The sequence below is a fragment of the Bubalus bubalis genome, chromosome 12 (genome assembly GCF_019923935.1).
Source record: "Bubalus bubalis isolate 160015118507 breed Murrah chromosome 12, NDDB_SH_1, whole genome shotgun sequence".
NCBI classification, from domain to species: Eukaryota; Metazoa; Chordata; class Mammalia; order Artiodactyla; family Bovidae; genus Bubalus; species Bubalus bubalis.
The window spans coordinates 14,662,653-14,681,887 of NC_059168.1; the positions used below are offsets into that span (position 1 = coordinate 14,662,653).

The 19,235-nt window shown below is 40.8% G+C and overlaps 1 protein-coding gene and 1 long non-coding RNA gene across 3 annotated transcripts in view; one reads left to right on the plus strand and one right to left on the minus strand.

The window, feature by feature from the left end:
- Nucleotides 1–1,605: 1,605 nt before the first annotated feature.
- The window catches only part of NLRC4 (NLR family CARD domain containing 4), a 49,463-nt gene continuing 31,833 nt past the window's right edge, over nt 1,606–19,235 (minus strand). The window contains exon 9 of the mRNA XM_006080583.4: nt 1,606–2,109. Within this exon, the coding sequence (XP_006080645.2) occupies nt 1,817–2,109 (293 nt within the window). The 3' untranslated portion in view covers nt 1,606–1,816. The remainder of the gene's footprint in view (nt 2,110–19,235) is intronic.
- The window catches only part of LOC123328419, a 34,967-nt gene continuing 19,454 nt past the window's right edge, over nt 3,723–19,235 (plus strand). For both annotated transcript variants that reach the window (XR_006543234.2, XR_006543233.2), the window contains exons 1-2: nt 3,723–6,171; nt 18,277–18,508. This is a non-coding gene — a long non-coding RNA (uncharacterized LOC123328419). The remainder of the gene's footprint in view (nt 6,172–18,276; nt 18,509–19,235) is intronic.

A 19,235-nucleotide genomic window follows, 5' to 3' on the forward strand; every position in this document is an offset into this window, starting at 1 on the left:
CAATTTGCTGGCATATTGAGTGCAGCACTTTCACAGCATCATCTTTTAGGATTTGAAATAGCTCAACTGGAATTCCATTACCTCCACTAGCTTTGTTCATCATGATGCTTCCTAAGACCCACTTGACTTTGTGTTCGAGGATGTCTGGCTCTAGGTGATCACACCATCATGATTATCTGTGTTGTGAAGATCTTTTTGTATAGTTCTGTGTATTCTTGCCACATCTTCTTAATATCTTCTGCTTCTATTAGGTCCATACCATTTCTGTCCTTTATCGTGCCCATCTTTGCATGAAATGTCCCTTGGTATCTCTGATTTTCTTGAAGAGATCTCTAGTCTTTCCTATTCTATTCTTTTCCTCTATTTCTTTGCATTGATCACTGAGGAGGCTTTCTAATCTCTCCCTGCTATTCTTTGGAACTCTCCATTTAAATAAGTATATCTTTCCTTTTCTCCTTGCTTTTAGCTTCTCTTCTTTTCTCAACTATTTGTAAGGCCTCCTCAGATAACCATTTTGCCTTTTTGCATTTCTTTTTCTTGGTCTTGATCCCTGCCTCCTGTACAATGTCACCAACCCTCCATCCATAGTTTTTCAGGCACTCAGTCTATCAGATCCAATCCCTTGAATCTAGTTGTCACTCCCACTGTATAATCGTAAGGGATTTGATTTAGGTCATACCTGAATGGTCTAGTGGTTTTCCCTACTTTCTTCAATATAAGTCTGAATTTGGCAATAAGGAGTTCATGATCTGAGCCACGGTCAGCTTCTGGTCTTGTTTTTGCTGACTGTATAGAGCTTCTCCATCTTTGGCTGCAAAGAATGTAATCAATCTGATTTTGGTATTGACCATCTGTTGATGTCCATGTGTAGAATCTTCTCTTGTGTTGGAAGAGGGTGTTTGCTATGACCAGTGCGTTCTCTTCACAAAACTCTATTAGCCTTTGGCCTGCTTCATTCTGTACTCCAAGGCCAAATTTGCCTGTTACTCCAGGTGTTTCTTGACTTCCTACTTTTGCATTCCAGTCCCCTGTAATGGAAAGGACATCTTTTTGGGTGTTAGTTCTAGAATGTCTTGTAGGTCTTCATAGAACCATTCAGCTTCAGCTTCTTCAGCATTACTGGTCGGACCATAGACTTGCATTACTGTGATGTTGAATGGTTTGCCTTGGGAACGAACAGATAATTCTGTCATTTTTGAGATTGCATCCAAGTAATGTATTTTAGACTCTTGACTGTGATGACTACTCCATTTCTTCTAAGAGATTCTTGCCCACAATAGTAGATAAAATGGTCATCTGAGTTAAATTCACCCATTTATACATGTCATCAAGTTAAATGCCCTCCCACTTCCTCTTCTTTGGCCTCATTTTCCTAGCATCCTCCTCTTTACTGTCTCCTTTTTATTTGAGTGATGAAATTAAGAAAGTTGATTTCCATGGAAGAGACAGGCTAAGAAGGTGATGATGCCCTACATCATCCTGATATCCGTAAAAGAAGAAAACGTTTAGAAGGGGTGAGTTAGGCAGACACTCTTGAGAAGGATAATTTTTAGATATATAGTGGATTGCTGTTTACTTTCAGACCCTTGAAGTATATGAGCAAAGTTTGTTTCGTATTTTTATTAGCCAGGCCTTTATTGCAATCATGCAATGTAAAGAAACAATCCAAACATCTCAGTAACTTACAACATTAAGCATACATTTCTTATAAGTCTGCAGGGCACCTGGGGCAGTTTTTTTGAGCAAAGATTTTTAAATCACCAGGCTGAAAGTAGTGGAGTCCCCAGAGCATTCAGAGGCTTAGGGTACCCTTTATTTAAGCAATTACTAGTTTAAAAGCACCTTTAAGAACACTGACATCATCGTCATCAAGTTGCCACCCAACAAGCTGAACCTCTTGCAGAAAAGTTAGTTTGGATAACACATGGCTAAGTTTCCTGACTAATGATGCATCAGGTAAGAGTCCTTTCGTACTAAAGTCAAAAAACACCAGTTGCTTAAGATTCTCAAATCCACTCATGAAGGCAAGCCATCCATCGCTGCTTACACAATTTCCAGCCAAATCCAACTGCTGGAAGTTTTCCAGAGGATTCTTTTCAAAAAATACACCTGAATAAAAACAGAAATAAATCCATTAACTGGAAAAAAGGTGTTTTGGTTTTGTTTTGTTTTGTTTTGTTTTTTTAAGAGAAATGGCTATGTTTGTACCAGTGCTTTGCTTAAGAAAGAAATTCTCTATGTAGTTAGAAAAGTGATTATAAACCTGGTTCATTATATTTACAAATTATATTTTTCCTAAAGTGTAAGGGAATCTGATAAATAGAAATTATAGGAAACCAATATAAATGACTTACATACTTTTTCTCTTCTCCTGACTTTTCCAAGTAATGGAAGATTGTGTAAAAATTGAGATGTGGGAGATACAATTGAAATATTCAGTACCTGTTTTCAAAACTGGAGTCAGACTTTGGCAACATTACATCATTTCCTCTTCTGGAGAAGCATACACTACCTAACGATTGTTTCTTTGGGTATGAAATGTTCCAAACTGTAAACTTCAGTAAGTAAACTCCTTCAGTATCTCAAGATAGAGTTTTGGGGTTGTTATTTTTCACCCTCTTTAAACTCTTCAAGGAATTTCCTTATAGAATGCTGCTGCTGCTGCTAAGTCGCTTCATTCGTGTCCGACTCTGTGCGACCCCATAGATGGCAGCCCACCAGGCTCTGCCGTCCCTGGGATTCTCCAGGCAAGAACACTGGAGTGGGTTGCCATTTCTTTCTCTGATGCATCAAAGTGAAAAGTGAAAATGAAGTCGCTCTGTCGTGCCCGACTCTTAGCGACCACATGGACTGAAGCCTTCCAGGCTCCTCCATCCATGGGGTTTTCCAGGCAAGAGTACTGGAGTGGGGTGCCATTGCCTTCTCCACCTTATAGAATAGGGCACTCTAAAGTACCTCCTCCAGGGACTGCCCTTATGGCAGAAAGCGAAGAAGAACTAAAGAGCCTCTTGATGAAAGTGAAAGAGGAGAGTGAAATAGTTGGCTTAAAACTCAACATTCAGAAAACAGATCATGGCATCTGGTCCCATCAGTTCATGGCAAATATATGGGGAAACAATGGAAACAATGAGAGACTTTATTTTTTTGTGCTTCAAAATAACTGCAGATGGTGACTGCAGCCATAAAATTAAAAGACACTTGCTCCTTAGAAGAAAAGTTATGACAAACCTAGACAGCATATTAAAAAGCAGAGACATTACTTTGCCAACAAAGGTCCATCTACTCAAAGCCATGGTTTTTCCAGTAGTCATGCATGGATGTGAGAGTTGGGACTATAAAGAAAGCTGAGCACCAAAGAACTGATGCTTTTGAACTGTGGTGTTGGAGAAGAGTCTTGAGAGTCCCTTGGACTGCAAGGAGATCCAACCAGTCCATCCTAAAGGAAATCAGTCCTGAATATTCATTGGAAGGACTGATGCTGAAGATGAAACTCCAATACTTTGGCCACCGGATGTGAAGAACTGACTCATTTGATAAGACCCTGATGCTGGGAAAGATGGAAGGCGGGAGGAGAAGGAGATGACAGGATGAGATGGTTGGATGGCATCACTGACTCAATGGACATGAGTAAACTCCGGGAGTTGGTAATGGAGAGGGAGACCTGGCATGCTGTGCTCCATGGGGTTGCAAAGAGTCAGATAGAACTGAGTGACTGAACTGAACAGGGCTGCCCTGGTGGCTCAGTGGATCAGAATCCACCTGCCAATGCAGGAGACAGGGTTTCAATCCCTGGTCCAGGCAGATCCCACATGCCTCAGAGCAGCTAAGCCCATACGCCACCACTGTTATGCCTGTGCTCAAGAGCCTGCCAGCTACAAATTCTGAGTCCACACACCCTATAGTCTATGCTCTGCAACAAGAGAAGCCACTGCAAGAAGAAGCATGCTTACTGCAACTAGAGAGTAGTCCCCACTCTCTGCAATTGGAGAAAAGCCTGTGTAGCAACAAAGACCCAGCACAACCATAAATAAATAAATAAATGTTTAAAATTATTAAAAAAAAAAATACTCCTACAATGGAAAGGTAAATATCCTAGCCATTACCATGAAGTCAAAGGGAACACCCTAAGTAACGGAGGAGTAAAGAATATGTAGGTTTCTGGGTCTGAAAGGCTGCACAGAGCAAAGCCACTCCACCTGCCTGGACTGCACACTCCTGAGTGTTACAGGAGAGGGGAATATAGCTCTGCTCTGTAAGCCAAGGTGTGGCTGGGTCTCCTTAGACCAGCTTAGCCTGTGCCCAGCCTCATTCATACATAGGGCCTCACTTTCTCCTTTCTTCCTCCTTCCCATAATGAGCCCTTCTTTCTTCCTCATAGGTTTCTCCCTTCTCTTCTTACACCTCATTCTCAAGTCCTTTCTGTCTCTGCCTCATTCCCAGGTTCTTCCCAGCAGACTATGTGCTCAGTCAAAATACTGGTTTCCATTTAGCATGTCTGCATATAAAGCTCCTTCCTCCACAAAAAGCAACTTCATTTCTCCTTCTCAATTACCAGAACAGATTGCATCACCTGAAAGGAACTTTAACGAAGAATTTCAAGCCCACCCCACCCTCAAAGGATAAGCTATTTATACAGGCTACCTGCCAGGCTTAAAGAATGGTATCAATTAGAGAGATTTTTGGATAATTACCAGAATGTGCACAAGCACAGGAACCAAGAACAAGCAATGTAATCCACAAGGGCACGCATTTTGTTCATTGAATCTGGCGTTTTTGTCATCATGAGGAGCAGACTACTGAGAGAAGAGGAGTCAGTGACATTTAGCTCTGTAGGCTGTATGTGGGTTGTGGAGAATGCAAGTGGCTTGATCCTAATTCCAGGCAGAATCTCAGATTCTCTGGGTAGAAGGATTCTGATCCTTGAAGGGTTCCTACAACCTAAACAAAGCTCTAGTGTGGCAGAGACCACCCTGTAGTTCCCCTGAGCCAGAACTCTTACCATTTATTCATTCAACAAACAGTTTTGAGTGCCTACCATGTATCCTGGATTGTGCTGGGTGCTGGGGATAACATAAAAGGACATTGGTCTCTGTCTCCTTGGGCTTACATGTAGTGAAAACATGCATAATGAAGTAACTGGATGGAAGATAGGTGCTGTGGGAGGTCCAGGTGCCTTGGGAACACACAAAGGCAATAGACCTTCCAGCCCCACTTTGTTTGCAGAGCAGTGGCAGCTGCGCTTATATGCTCCAGGAGAAAGACGAGGATCCTTCTCAGGGAAAAGTGAACTGCCTCCAAGGAAAGGCCCTACACAGGGAAAGCTATTTTTCTTTCCTGACCACCCACGGTGAACCTAAGCCCCTCCCTCAGGTGCAGGGAGCTTCCTACCAACTTGTGCCTCACTCTGAAATGTGAAGAGAACAGGAATACCAGACAGTTGAGAATAGCCTCCAACAAGGAACTAAAGACAGACAAAGAGTCGAACAAAAAGCTCCCAAGAAATGAGGCAACATAGGGATCAGGAAAAACAAACTTCATAAATTTAGTTTTTTTCAGAGACCCCCAAAAGTTACTGTGTCTAACAATAAAAATAAGATGCTATTTTAAAAAAATTACAAGTATATAGCAAAACAGAGCACTTGGAAAATTCTGAGGATCCATTTGGCAGAATGATTTGGCCCAGAACTTACCACTGAGCTAGAACATAAGTATGGTCTGTGGTGGTTCATTTTTTTTTTTTTTTTTTTTTTGAGGAAAAAATTGGATAATGGAGTTCAGATGTGATGCCTGTCTGTTTGAGAACATGCTAGATTGTGAGTTTAGCCTCAAACATTTAAATCAAACTATGTCATCTAAATAAGTGAGGACAGGTGCAGTAGATCCCTGAGCTCACAATGATTCCTATTCAATAGTCCCAGATTGCTGATCAGGAAGAAACAAAATTTGGGGAGTCAAAATTTAAACATGGCAATTACAGCTTTAAGATGAAGTGTAATCTCTAAGGAAGAAGAGTGGAGAACCTAGGACCAGGTTCTAAGGAAAATTGGGAGCGTTTAACATCTGTATGGAGAAACTGCCATGGCAAAGGAAACTCAGACGTTACCAAGGTAGCATGGAAGTCAAGAGAACATTTTGAAAAGGAGAGAGTACTCAGTGTCAACTTTTACATAGGTAAGTCAAACACTTTGGGAAAATACCCACTGAGTCCTATGCAAGTGTGTAGTCAGCTGGAATAAGTAGGAAGCAGAGGATGGTCAGATAGTGGAGATGTGTTGAGGGTACATAAATTTTTGCCTTGAAGGAAAGGAGGGAGAGGATGACAGTCATAGGAGGAAGATAGGAGTCAGGAAGAGTTCTATATAAAATGAGAGAGATTTGAGCACCTTTAAAAACTGATAGGAAAAAGTAAAGAAGGGCATAATTGGTGAAATGATCTTGAACAGGGATGAGGGCAGGGATGGGATCTCAATCAAGGCTAGAGCAGAGAGACTACCCTTAAAGGGGGAGAGACCTACTATAATGTAATAAGAAAAGGAGGGGGGGGGTGGGGGGCGGAAATCACATTCATTGTGAAATAGAGAAAGACATGGATTAAGGAGAATAAAGTTTAAAATTGTTTATATAGAGAGAGCTGCATACAGAGGCACAGTAAGATTGTCAGGAAATGTTGACAGGTTGTTTATTGTTTATTCAGAAGTGGATAGATCACTAATTTCACCTATTCACTCATGAATCTATCACTTAACCTGAGAATAAAAACATGGATAAAAACTTGGATCTATTATGTGGTATCCTCCTGTTGTACACATCTGTCCCCGCTGACCCACAGAAACTACTGTTCTGATTTAGAGTTTGTCATTCTTTTGTAGTTTTAAAAATACTGTTTTGACAAGTACTGTGTAAATACAGTTGCTTAGGATATACTTTTAGGGTCTTTTTGATATATAATATATATACCATAAAATTCAACATTTTAAAGTATAACTATAGTGGGTCAGAAACGACTGAGCGACTGAACTGAACTGAACTTATAGTGGGTTTGAGGCTTCCCCACAGGCTCAGCAGTAAAGAGTCTACCTGAAATGCAGGAGATGCGGGCAGGAGACTCGCATTCAGTTCTGGGTTGGGAAGATCCCCTGGAAAAAGGAAATGGCAACCCATTCCAGTATTATTGCCTGAAAAATCCCAATCCATGGGGTTGGGGTCTCAAAAGACATGACTGGGCAACTAAACAGCAACAGCATAGTGGGTTTTAGTATATCCACAAAGTTGTACACCACTATCTAGTTCCAGGACATCTTCATCACCCCCAAAACTGAACTCCACAGCATTAGCAGTCATTCTCACCCAACCCCCCAACATTGGCGACCATTAATCCACTTTTCATCACTATGGATTTGCCCATTTTGGACATTTCATATAAATGTAATCATACTGTATATGGTCTTTTGTGACTGACTGGCTTCTTTCACTTTGTATGATATCTTCATGGTTCATCCATGTTATAGTGTGTTCTAACACTTCATTCCTTTTTATGGCTGAATAATACTCTATTTTGTAGATATATCATTTTGTTTATCCATTTAGCAGTGATGGACACTTGGGTTGTCTCCACTTTGGGATTATAAAATATACGATGAACATTGCTATGCATGCTTTTGTATGGACATATATTTTCATTTCTCTTGGATTCCTCAGGGTGGAATTGGTAATCCTATGTTTAACCATTGGAGAGGTGCCAGAATGTTTTCCTAAGTAGGAAACAGTCCAACCACCAGCATATGAGGGCTCCACTTTTTCTATGTTCTTGTCAACACTTTTTATTACCTGTCCTTTTTTTATTGTAACCATCCTAGTGGATGGTAAGAGGCATTTCACTGTGGCTTCATTTCCCTGATGGCTAATGATACTGAGCATTTTTTCTGATGTTTATTAGCCATTTATATATCTTCTTTGGAGAAATGCATATTTAGATTCTTTGTCTTCTCTAAACTCTATCAAGTTGTCTTTTTATCAATGAGTTGTAGGAGTTCTTTATATATTCTAGATAGTAGTCCTTTATCAGATATGTGATATGAATAAAGCCACTACAAACATTCATGTGCCTAGGTCTCCACTTTGATTAATAAAATTATTTATGTAGCTCTGCTTTTTTGTGATTAATTTTGCTTAATTTTTAATCTCTATTCCTTTGTTACTCTTTAAAGAATCATTTTAAGCTTTACTAATCTTTCTTTTGAACTTCCCTGGTGGTTCAGACAGTAAAGCATCTGCCTACAATGTGGGAGACCCAGGTTCAATCCCTGGGTCGGGAAGATCTGGAGAAGGGAATGGCAACCCACTCCAGTATTTTTGCCGCCACCCCCCCCCCCAAAAAAAATCAATATCCAAGCCTATGCCCCAACCAGTAATGCTGAAGAAGCTGAAGTTGAACGGTTCTATGAAGACCTACAAGACCTTTTAAAACTAACACCCAAAAAAGATGTCCTTTTCATTATAGGGGACTGGAATGCAAAAGTAGGAAGTCAAGAAACCCATGGAGTAACAGGCACATTTGGCCTTGGAGTATGGAATGAAGCAGGGAAAAGGCTAATAGAGTTTTACCAAGAGAACACACTGGTCATAGCAAACACCCTCTTCCAACAACACAAGAGAAGACTCTACACATGGACATCACCAGATGGTCAACACCAAAATCAAATTGATTATATTCTTTGCAGCCAAAGATGGAGAAGCTCTCTACAGTCAGCAAAAACAAGACCGGGAGCTGACTGTGGCTCAGATCATGAACTCCTTATTGCCAAATTCAGACTTAAATTGAAGAAAGTAGGGAAAACCACTAGACCATTCAGGTATGACCTAAATCAAATCCCTTATGATTATACAGTGGAAGTGAGAAATAGATTTAAGGGACTAGAGATGATAGAGTGCCTGATGAACTATGGACTGAGGTTCGTGACATTGTACAGGAGACAGGGATCAAGACCATCCCCATGGAAAAGAAATGCAAAAAAGCAAAATGGTTATCTGAGGAGGTCTTACAAATAGTTGTGAAAAGAAGAGAAGTGAAAAGGAAAGATATAAGCATCTGAATGCAGAGTTCCAAAGAATAGCAAGGAGAGATAAGAAAGCCTTCCTCAGCGATCAATGCAAAGAAATAGAGGAAAACAACAGAATGGGAAAGACTAGAGATCTCTTCAAGAAAATTAGAGATACCAAGTATGGGAACATTTCATGCAAAAATGGGCTTGATAAAGGACAGAAATGGTATGGACCTAACAGAAGCTGAAGATATTAAGAAGAGGTGGCAAGAATATACAGGAGAACTATACAAAACAGATCTTCACAACCCAGATAATCATGATGGTGTGATCACTCACCTAGAGCCAGACATCCTGGAATGTGAGGTCATGTGGGCCTTAGGAAGCATCACTAGGAGCAAAGCTAGTGGAGGTGATAGAATTCTAGTTGAGCTATTTCAAACCCTAAAAGATGATGCTGTGAAAGTGCTGCATTCAATATGTCAGCAAATTTGGAAAACTCAGCAGTTGCCACAGGACTGGAAGAGGTCAGTTTTCATTCCAATCCCAAAGAAAGGCAATGCCAAAGAATGCTCAAACTACCACACAGCTGCACTCATCTCACATGCTAGTAAAGTAATGCTCAAAATTCTCCAAGCCCGGCTTCAGCAGTATGTGAACCATGAACTTCCAGATGTTCAAGCTGGTTTTAGAAAAGGCAGAGGAACCAGAAATGAAATTGCCAACATCCACTGGATCATGGAGAAAGCAAGAGAGTTCCTGAAAAACATCTATTTCTGCCATATTGACTCTGCCAAAGCCTTTGACTGTGTGGATCACAATAAACTGTGGAAAATTCTGAAAGAGATGGGAATACCAGACCACCTGACCTGCCTCTTGAGAAACCTATATGCAGGTCAGGAAGCCACAGTTAGAACTGGACATGGAACAACAGACTGGTTCCAAATAGGAAAAGGAGTACATCGAGGCTGTATATTGTCACCCTGCTTATTTAACTTCTATGCAAAGTGCATCAGGAGAAATGCTGGTCTGGAAGAAGCACAAGCTGGAATCAAGATTGCCAGGAGAAATATCAATAACCTCAGATACGCAGATGACACCACCCTTATGGCAGAAAGTGAAGAGGAACTAAAAAGCCTCTTGATGAAAGTGAAAGAGGAGACTGAAAAAGTTGGCTTAAAGCTCAACATTCAGAAAACGAAGATATGGCATCTGGTCCCATCACTTCATGGGAAATAGATGGGGAAACAGTGGAAACTGTGTCAGACTTTATTTTTGGGGGGCTCCAAAATCACCATAGATGGTGACTGCAGCCATGAAATTAAAAGACGCTTACTCCTTGGAAGAAAAGTTATGACCAACCTAGATAGCATATTAAAAAGCAAAGATATTACTTTGCCAACAAAGGTCCATATAGTCAAGGCTATGGTTTTTCCAGTGGTCATGTATGGATGTGAGAGTTGGACTGTGTAGAAAGCTGAGTGCCGAAGAATTGATGCTTTTGAACTGTGGTGTTGGAGAAGACTCTTGAGAGTCCCTTGGACTGCAAGGAGATCCAGCCAGTCCATTCTAAAGGAGATTGGTCCTGGGTGTTCATTGGAAGGACTGATGCTAAAGCTGAAACTCCAGTACTTTGGCCACCTCATGCAAAGAGTTGACTCATGGGAAAAGACCCTGATGCTGGGAGGGATTGGAGGCAGGAGGAGAAGGGGACGACAGAGGATGAGATGGCTGGATGGCATCACTGACTCGATGGACATGAGTTTGAGTGAACTCCAGGAGTTGGTGATGGACATGGAGGCCTGGCATGCTGAGATTCATGGGGTTGCAAAGAGTTGGACACGACTAAGCAACTGAACTGAACTGAACTGAATCTTTCTTTACATATATTTTTGTCTTTTATTTCATTGATTTATATTCTTATGTTATTATCTTGAGTTTACTTTTTTCTGGCTTCTTAAATTAGAAACAATAATTTTCAGCCTTTCTTCTCTTCTAATGTAAGTATTTAAGACTACAAGCATTTTATTCAAGCCCTGCTCTTGTTGCATGCTATGTTTCTATATATAATGCTTTCTTACCATTTTCTCTAAGTATTTTCATTGAAATTTGTTACTATAAACCTTAAATGTACCTATCTGCCAAATTGTGTGATTTTTCCCAGTGGTCTGAGTATAGGTACAGAACAAGTGGAAAATTGAGGACAATCCAGGCTTTCAGTTTTGCCAGCAAATACACCCTAACCACTGTATCTAATTTCACGCCTCACCTCCACTCTCATTTTCTTCCTGCATCTCATTAAGTAGTCTTGATTTAGAAGCTCCATCTCTCATTACACTTTCTTCATTTCGCTTTTGCATCTATCACACACACAGGCCATCACTAAATGTCATTGCCTAAATTGACTTGTCATACTGTGGGCCATAAGAGGTTCAGCTATTTTGACAAGAATGTTTTCAGGATGAAGGAAGGAGTTTAAACTAGGTGGGAAGAAGAGTCAAACAGGAGCTATTTAGTAGGTAAGTGGTAGTGGGCTCAATGGACTGGATGTCCCAGTGAAATAAAATGAACTGGTGATGAGTCACCAAGTAACTAAGATGGAAATTTAGAAGGCTGTTTGAGAATGAATTATCTGGATTTAATATCTTAGAGGTAGAACAGTTTTAAGTGGAGTTATCATAATCTGATAATTCCATCCTCACAGATGGGTAAAGGATAATAGAAGAGAAGGACAAAAAAGGAGGTTCCTGAATGTTGGCTGAGTAGTTTCACATAAGAAATGAAGTCTTCTCAGTTGATGACCAAAATTAGAGGGTAAGGAATTCTGTAAGACAGTTGTCAAAGGCTTCAGTGCATAAGAAAACATGACAGTAAATTCAGACTTCATAGCAATAAGGACAAGCCATAGTTCAGTTAAATGGCCTAAGCCACATGGAAGTAGGAATCCTTCATGAGTTTGGAGGTGTGGACTGGAAGGACAGTGAAAATCAAGGAGAAACTGACCTTGCCTTTTGGACTCTGAGAGGCATAAAGATCAAGAGAATAAAAGTGACTGTTTAAGAGAGCTGTAGGGGAGAGCCAGGTTTCAGTTAGGACCAGGAGGTGTCTAAAACCCTTGGTAAAAAGGTACTTTTCTAAAAGTACACCTTATGTCTCCAGCGCATCTTATCTACCACATATTTCATTAAACACTTCCTATGACATTTCCTCCCTGCTTCTTCCTTTGTAGCCTATATTTCATTAGACTCCCCATCTCTTATTACTAGCCTGAATTTTATTATCCCATCTCAAGGCATAATTGCATCTCATTCATCACATATACCATCACTAAATAGGGATGTGAATCCCAAAGCCAGATCTAAGCCAGGAGAAGTATGATGGACCAGAGTCAAGAAACTTATGCTAGAGGTTTGAAGAATTGGTTGGTTCAGATATCATAAAGAGTTTGTGAAATCATACAAATGTATTTTAGAATTTGGGGATATTTTATATATAAGAAAATAGCATTTACTATAATGGGTTTTCTAAGAACCCAAGCTAGCCTATATCTCATGGCAAATAGTGGAGGTGCTATAAGTTCTTTCATTCTTTTATACAACATATTTATTGAGTGTGGGATATACACTCAATACCAAGTCTAATGGCCTGAGCCCTGTTCTCTAAGATCTCACAGTTAAGTGGGGCAGATAGATATATGAATACATTCTCTAAGTTCAAATGGTAAGTGTGCTAACAAAAATAAATGGCTATCTGTGTGTAATAATAAAAACCACAGTTTTCTTAAACCAGAATTGAATATAAGTGCATCAGAAGACTGACATGTATATTAAAGCTGAACATATGAAAAGTGAAAGTCAGTTGCATCCAACACTTTGTGACCCCATGAACCGTAGCCCACCAGGTTCCTCTGTCCATGGTACTCTCCAGGCAAGAATACTGGAGTAGGTAGCCATTTCCTCCAGGGGATCTTCCCAACCCAGGATCAAACCCAGGTCTCCTACATTGCAGGCAGACTCTACCATTTGAGCCACCAGTGAAGCCCAAAGCTTAACATATGCTTTACCTGTAACCCAAACCCAATCCTGTGTAGACACCCAGCAGAAATGTGCCCATATGTTCACCAAAAGATGTACACAAGGATAGCATAGTTCATAGCAGCACTATTTATAGTATTCGAAAGATAAAATTACTCAAATATCCACAGTAGAATGGGAAAAACCAGTTGAAGTATGTTCACACAATAGATTTTACAGCAATGAGAATGAATGAATCTTGCATACACATGATAATACGGATGAATTTCATACACATGATATTGAACCAAAGAAAACTCAAAAGAATAAACAGTATATGATTCCATTTATGTAAAATTAAAAAGCAGCCAAGACTAATCTATGATGTTAGAAGTTAGAAAGCTGGGAGAAGGGAGCTACAAAGCTGAGAATCTTCTGTTTCTTTCTTTCTTTTTTTTTATTCTTCCACATCTTGATCTGGGTACTGGTTACATGGGTATATGAACCTTATGAAAATTCATTGTACTATCTACTTAGGATTTGTACACTTTTTTGTGGGTGTGTTACACATCAATTAAAAAACACAAAACCAAAAGGAACCCTGATTTTGGCTTCTTCTGCCTTTTAACATGATTCGTATTATGGAAGAAATAAATCTGTTCTTCTCTCTGCTGTTAATAGAGCCCAGCAGTAGAGGGGAAGAGAAGAAACCTGAATGTGAAGCCTGTTATTCATAGAGCACATTAGTCTGGCTATGTGAAGGAAGGGCTTCCCTGGTGGCTCTGTGGTAAGGAATCCTCCTGTCAATGCAGGAGACCCGGGTTCAATCCCTGGGTCAGGAAGATCCCCTGGAGAAGAAACTAGCAACCCTCTCCAGTATTCTTGCCTGGGAAATCCCATGGACCGAGGAGCCTGGCGGGCTACAGTCCATGGTGTGGTAAAAGATTGGACACGACTTAGCGACTGAACAACAATGTGAAAAAAGGTCCTGAGCTGAGTTTGGTATTAGGGGGCTAGATGTAATTGAGTTACTCTTCATAATCACATAGAAGGATTTTTTGGGGGGCGGGGGGGCGTGGATTGTAAGAGATGGTGATGAAATAGGACAGGGCAATTGACAGGCAACTGGAGCCTGAATTGGCAGAAATGGTCTTGCATCTATTTGAGAAAGGGGAAGTGCCAATATTAAACTTAAATGCTATTCAGAGCTATCATGTAAGCCCACCCTTTACAAATACTTATAAGCATTCAGTAAATCTGCTACATCTGTAATTATACTGGGACCTTCTTGTAGATGTTAAAGATAAGTGAATTCTCCCCATTTGAGTAACTTGGAGAATAGGGAAAGGGACACCACAAGGGGTAAGTTGACACAGATCCAGAGTCACACAAAAACAGAAATGCAGAGCCAGGAGGGACCATGGAAACCGAGCCCTGGATCTAGCATATGGATTAGAGCAGTTTTTTTTAATAGTTTTTTAAATTGAAGTATAGTTCATTTATAATATATTAGTTTCAGGTGTACACCAAAGTGACTTAATTCTGTATATATTTTTTTCCTGTTCAGATTCTTTTCCATTATAGGTTACTGTAAGATATTGAAAGTTCCCTGTGTTGTACAGTAGGTCCTGTTGCCCATCTATTTTATATATAGTAGTGTGTATATGTTCGGAGAAGGCAATGGCACCCCACTCCAGTACTCTTGCCTGGAAAATCCCATGGACGGAGGAGCCTGGTGGGCTGCAGTCCATGGGGTTGCTAGGAGTCGGACACGACTGAGTGACTTCCCTTTCACTTTTCACTTTCATGCATTGGAGAAGGAAATGGCAACCCACTCCAGTATTCTTGCCTGGAGAATCCCAGGGACAGGGGAGCCTGGTGGGCTGCTGTTTCTGGGGTCGCACAGAGTCAGACACGACTGAAGTGACTTAACAGCAGTAGCAGCAGCAGTGTGTATATGTTAATCCCAAACTTCCAATTTAATTCTCCACCTGCCCCCAATCCTGCTGTTTTCTTTAGGATTTTTTTTTATGTCTGAGAGTCTGTAAGTAAGTATTTGCATCATTTTTATATTCCACTTACAAGTGATGTCATATAATATTTGTCTTTCTTTGTCTGACTTACTTCACTGGCATTTCATGCTTTTTTATGGCTAATATTCCATTGTATATATGTACCACATCTTTTTCTCTTTTTTTAGTGGTTTTAAGAAGACTTTAAAGTATATGTAAATAGTATAAAAATGTATGTGTATGTGTGTATTGGATAGCAAGATAAAATATACTTTTAAAATACAGGTCATAGTCAAAAAAATTTGAAAGACTCTGGACAAGAGGCTTAAAACAACGTCTAGGTTACTCTTAGGGGTGCAGAAGAGAGAGCATAAGGAGACTTTTTACCAGGAGTAGCTAGTGGGAAGCTTCTGTGTAGCACAGGAAACTCACCCTAGTGCTCTCTGACAGCCTAGAGGGGTGAGATGGAGTGGGAGGGAGGCTCAAGAAGGAGAGGACATATGTATACCTATGGCTGATTTATGTTGATGTACAGCAGAAACCAACACAACATTATAAAGCAATTATCATCCAATTAAAAATAAATAAAATTTTTTTAAAAAGGAGACTATTTCACCAAGAAAGAGATACATCAGCTAGGTCTTAAAGGACAGTAGAGGAGGTGAAGGACTTCCTAGAGGGAGTGCGTGTACAAAGGCATTTTGGAGGACTAGCAAGAGGTTCATGAGGATGAAGCCTCACGTAGGTGGGGAGGCATGCAGAAGATGAAGGTGGAGAGGAAAGTGGACTGGGGCTCTATTGTGAAGGATTTCATACATCAAAAGTGAGCAGCCTGAAGAAGTTCTTTTTTAAAGGAAGATGACCCTAGCATCTGGTTCCCCTTGAAGCTGCAAGAGAATAATGATCACAGTACCATTTATTGAGTATATACAACAAATCAATATTGAACTTCTTACTATTCATTAGCTCAATTATGGATTAGTATGATAACCTCTCATATGGTAGGCATTGTAATTATCCCCATTTGACAGATGAGCAAACTGAGGTTCAGCAGTTTGAAGTTGCTGCAGGCCATACATCTATCAAGTGGAAGGGATGGGTAGGTCTGTCTGACTCTAAAACTAATTCACTTAGCCACTTCATAATGATGGAGCCTCTAGAGGGTACTGACAGACAGCAGTCTCTTCACCTGGCTAGAGACCAAAGGCAGAGAATGCTTGGCTCTCACTCTTCAGCTAGTGCCTCACATCCAAGCAGACTGCTTTTTATACCTCTGGCTGCATGTGTGTGCACACTCAGTTGTGTCTGACTCTTCGCAATCTCAAGGACTCTAGCCTGCCAGGCTCCTCTGTCCATGGGATTTTCCAGGTAAGAAGCTGCAGTGGGTTGCCATTTCCTACTCCAGGGGATCTTCCTGATCCAGGGGTCAAACTTGGGTGTCCTTCATTGGCAGGTGGATTCTTTACCACTGAGCCACCTGGGAAGCCCTTATACCTTTGCGGGGTGGAAGAAATGGCTGGAGAGGAGCCATGCCAGCACCTGCACTCTCTCGCTCCTTTCATCAACTCTTCTGTCTCTGGCCCTCTCCCTGCTTTGGTCTGACAACTTTCTTATGTCTCTGCTTCTTTTTTAAAAAAAAAATTTTGGCCTTGCTGCATGGCATGAGGTATCTTAGTTCGACAACCAGGGATGGAACTGGTGGCCCCTGCAGAGGAAGCGCAGAGTCCTAACCACTGGACTGCCAAGAGGATTCCATGTCTCTGTTTGTTTATAAAACAGGGATAGTAGTTATGTTTTACTAGGTATATAATGGTAATTCCACAGATTCTTTTTAAAAACACTTTGAGAATAAATTAGTCCTTCATTTTGTCATTTTTTCACTTGCATCTTGGGGTACATCATTACAGGTAAATTCCCAAGAGTCAGCTGTCTTCTGTTATATTTATATTTCTCATTTACATATGGACGCTGTTAGGCACTAGGCTATTAAAGTGAAATGGCAAATTACTCCCTTAGCTTAGTTCTTAATAAACCCACCACAGCATCTCCTTCTCTGGTCTCAGTAGTCAGCCTCAGAAGTGGGCAAGTTAAGCAACTACCCACTTACAGATTTGAAAGATGATAAAGGGTCTCTATGTAAAAATGCCTTCCCTCACCTGTAATTCTAATTCTACACACTTCCCAACAGCCTCCTTGAAAAGACATAACCTTTCCTACTTGCTTTAGGTATGAGGTTACCTGAGACGGATTATTTATTAGCTAATTAGCCTGTCACAGAAACCCCACCTGCTTCCAATATCACCCAGAATAGCAGAAGGTCCTGAAAGAATGACACCCAGGATGATATGATTTGATGGTTAAGGGAGCAGGTAGAGGAGATGGAAGTGGAGTTAGAAATTAAAGGAAGGAGAGGACTTCCCTGGTGGCCCAGGGGTTAAGAATCTGCCTACCAATGCAGAGCACACAGTTCAATCCCTGATCCAGGAAGATCCCACATGCTGCAGAGCAACTAAGCCTGCAAGCCGCAACTACTGAAGCCTCTGTGCCCTAGACCCTGTGTCCCACAACAAGGGAAGCCACCATGATCAGAAATCCATGCACTGCAACCAAGAGTAGCCCCAAAGTCCAAGCACAGCAGCAGAGAGCCAGTGCAGCCAAAAATAAAAGAATTAAGGGAAGGAAAGACCCAGAGTCTCAGCACCACTAAGAACTGCAGAACCTTTGGGCAGCCTAAGGAATTAAAGACATACACATCTCTAAGAGAAATTTTTAAAAGAGAGAGTTAGTCTTTAATGAGTACAGAGTTTCAGCCAGGGAAAATGAAAAAGTTCTAGAGATGGATGGTGATGGTGGTTGCTTAAGAACGTGAATTCCACAAAACTGTAGATTTTAAAATGGTTAAAATGGTAAGTTTTATGATATGTATCCTATAAGTACTTTCTAGACAATCTGTGAAGGAGATGAAGGCAGTCAAGGCTGTTTTCACCAATCCTTTGCCTTAGGTAATATAGTAGTCAGCCTTCAAGTTGGCTCCAGTGATCCTCACCTCCTAGTATCCACTCTTTTGTGTTGTCCCCTTCCACACTGGGTTGGGCTGACATGAGTAACCATAGGACACAGCAGAGATGACCCCAGAATGATCTTCCCAGGCTAGGTCATAAATGGTATTGCAACGTCTAACTGATTTCTCTTCTGGATCTCTTGCTCTAGAGAGAGTGAGCTGCCGTGTTCTGAGGACATGCAAGCAGTGTATGGAGAGGTCCAGGGATGAGAAACTAATGCCCCATCCAACAGCCAGCACGAACCTGCCAACCAAGTGAGGAGCCACCGTGGAAGCAGATTTCCAGCAGCCCCAGTCAACATCTGTACTGCAACCTCATGACACAAAGCCAGAACCACCCAGCTAAGCTGCTTCCAAATTCCTGACCCACAGCAATGTGAGGTAATGTTTATAGTTGTTTATTTTATAGTTGGTTTAAGCCACAAATTTTGGAGTCATCTTACACAGACATGATAACTAATACAGAGAGCGTGGGGACACTTCAACTGCCTGAGGCTGTTGTGTCTTCAGTCATCTATGTATCTTTTTTTGTTCCTGGGTTATTTTGCAGCTTCTTAAATGTATTTCATGATCCCATTTACATTAAAATTGCACTTGGTCTTCCCTGATGGCTCAGATGGTAAAGAATCTGCCTGCAATTCAGGAGACATAAGAGATGCAGGTTCAATCCTTGGGTTGGAAAGATCCCCTGGAGAAGGGAATGGCTATTCACTCCAGTATTCTCACCTGGAGAATTCCATGGACAGAGGAGGCTGGGGTTCCAGTCCACGGGGTCACAAAGAATTGGACACGACTGAATGACTAACACATTCTTTCTTTCTTTTCCTTACTTGTTTTGAATACCCAACAAGTGACTTAAAATATTTCCCAAGATTGGAGGGGCCTTGCTGAATTTCAGATAGTTAAGGCCAGGAAGAGCAATTCCTAACATAATACATCTTATCAGATAATGTGAATGTTTTTCCTTTAAACACTTTAGGTGAAATGCTTGAAGACAGGCCAGTGTCTTCAATCATTTTACTCTTTAACATATGTGAACACTCTTTCAATATGTTTGTATAAAAAAGAGGAGTCAAATAAACAAATCAGATGCTAGCTAACTAAATAG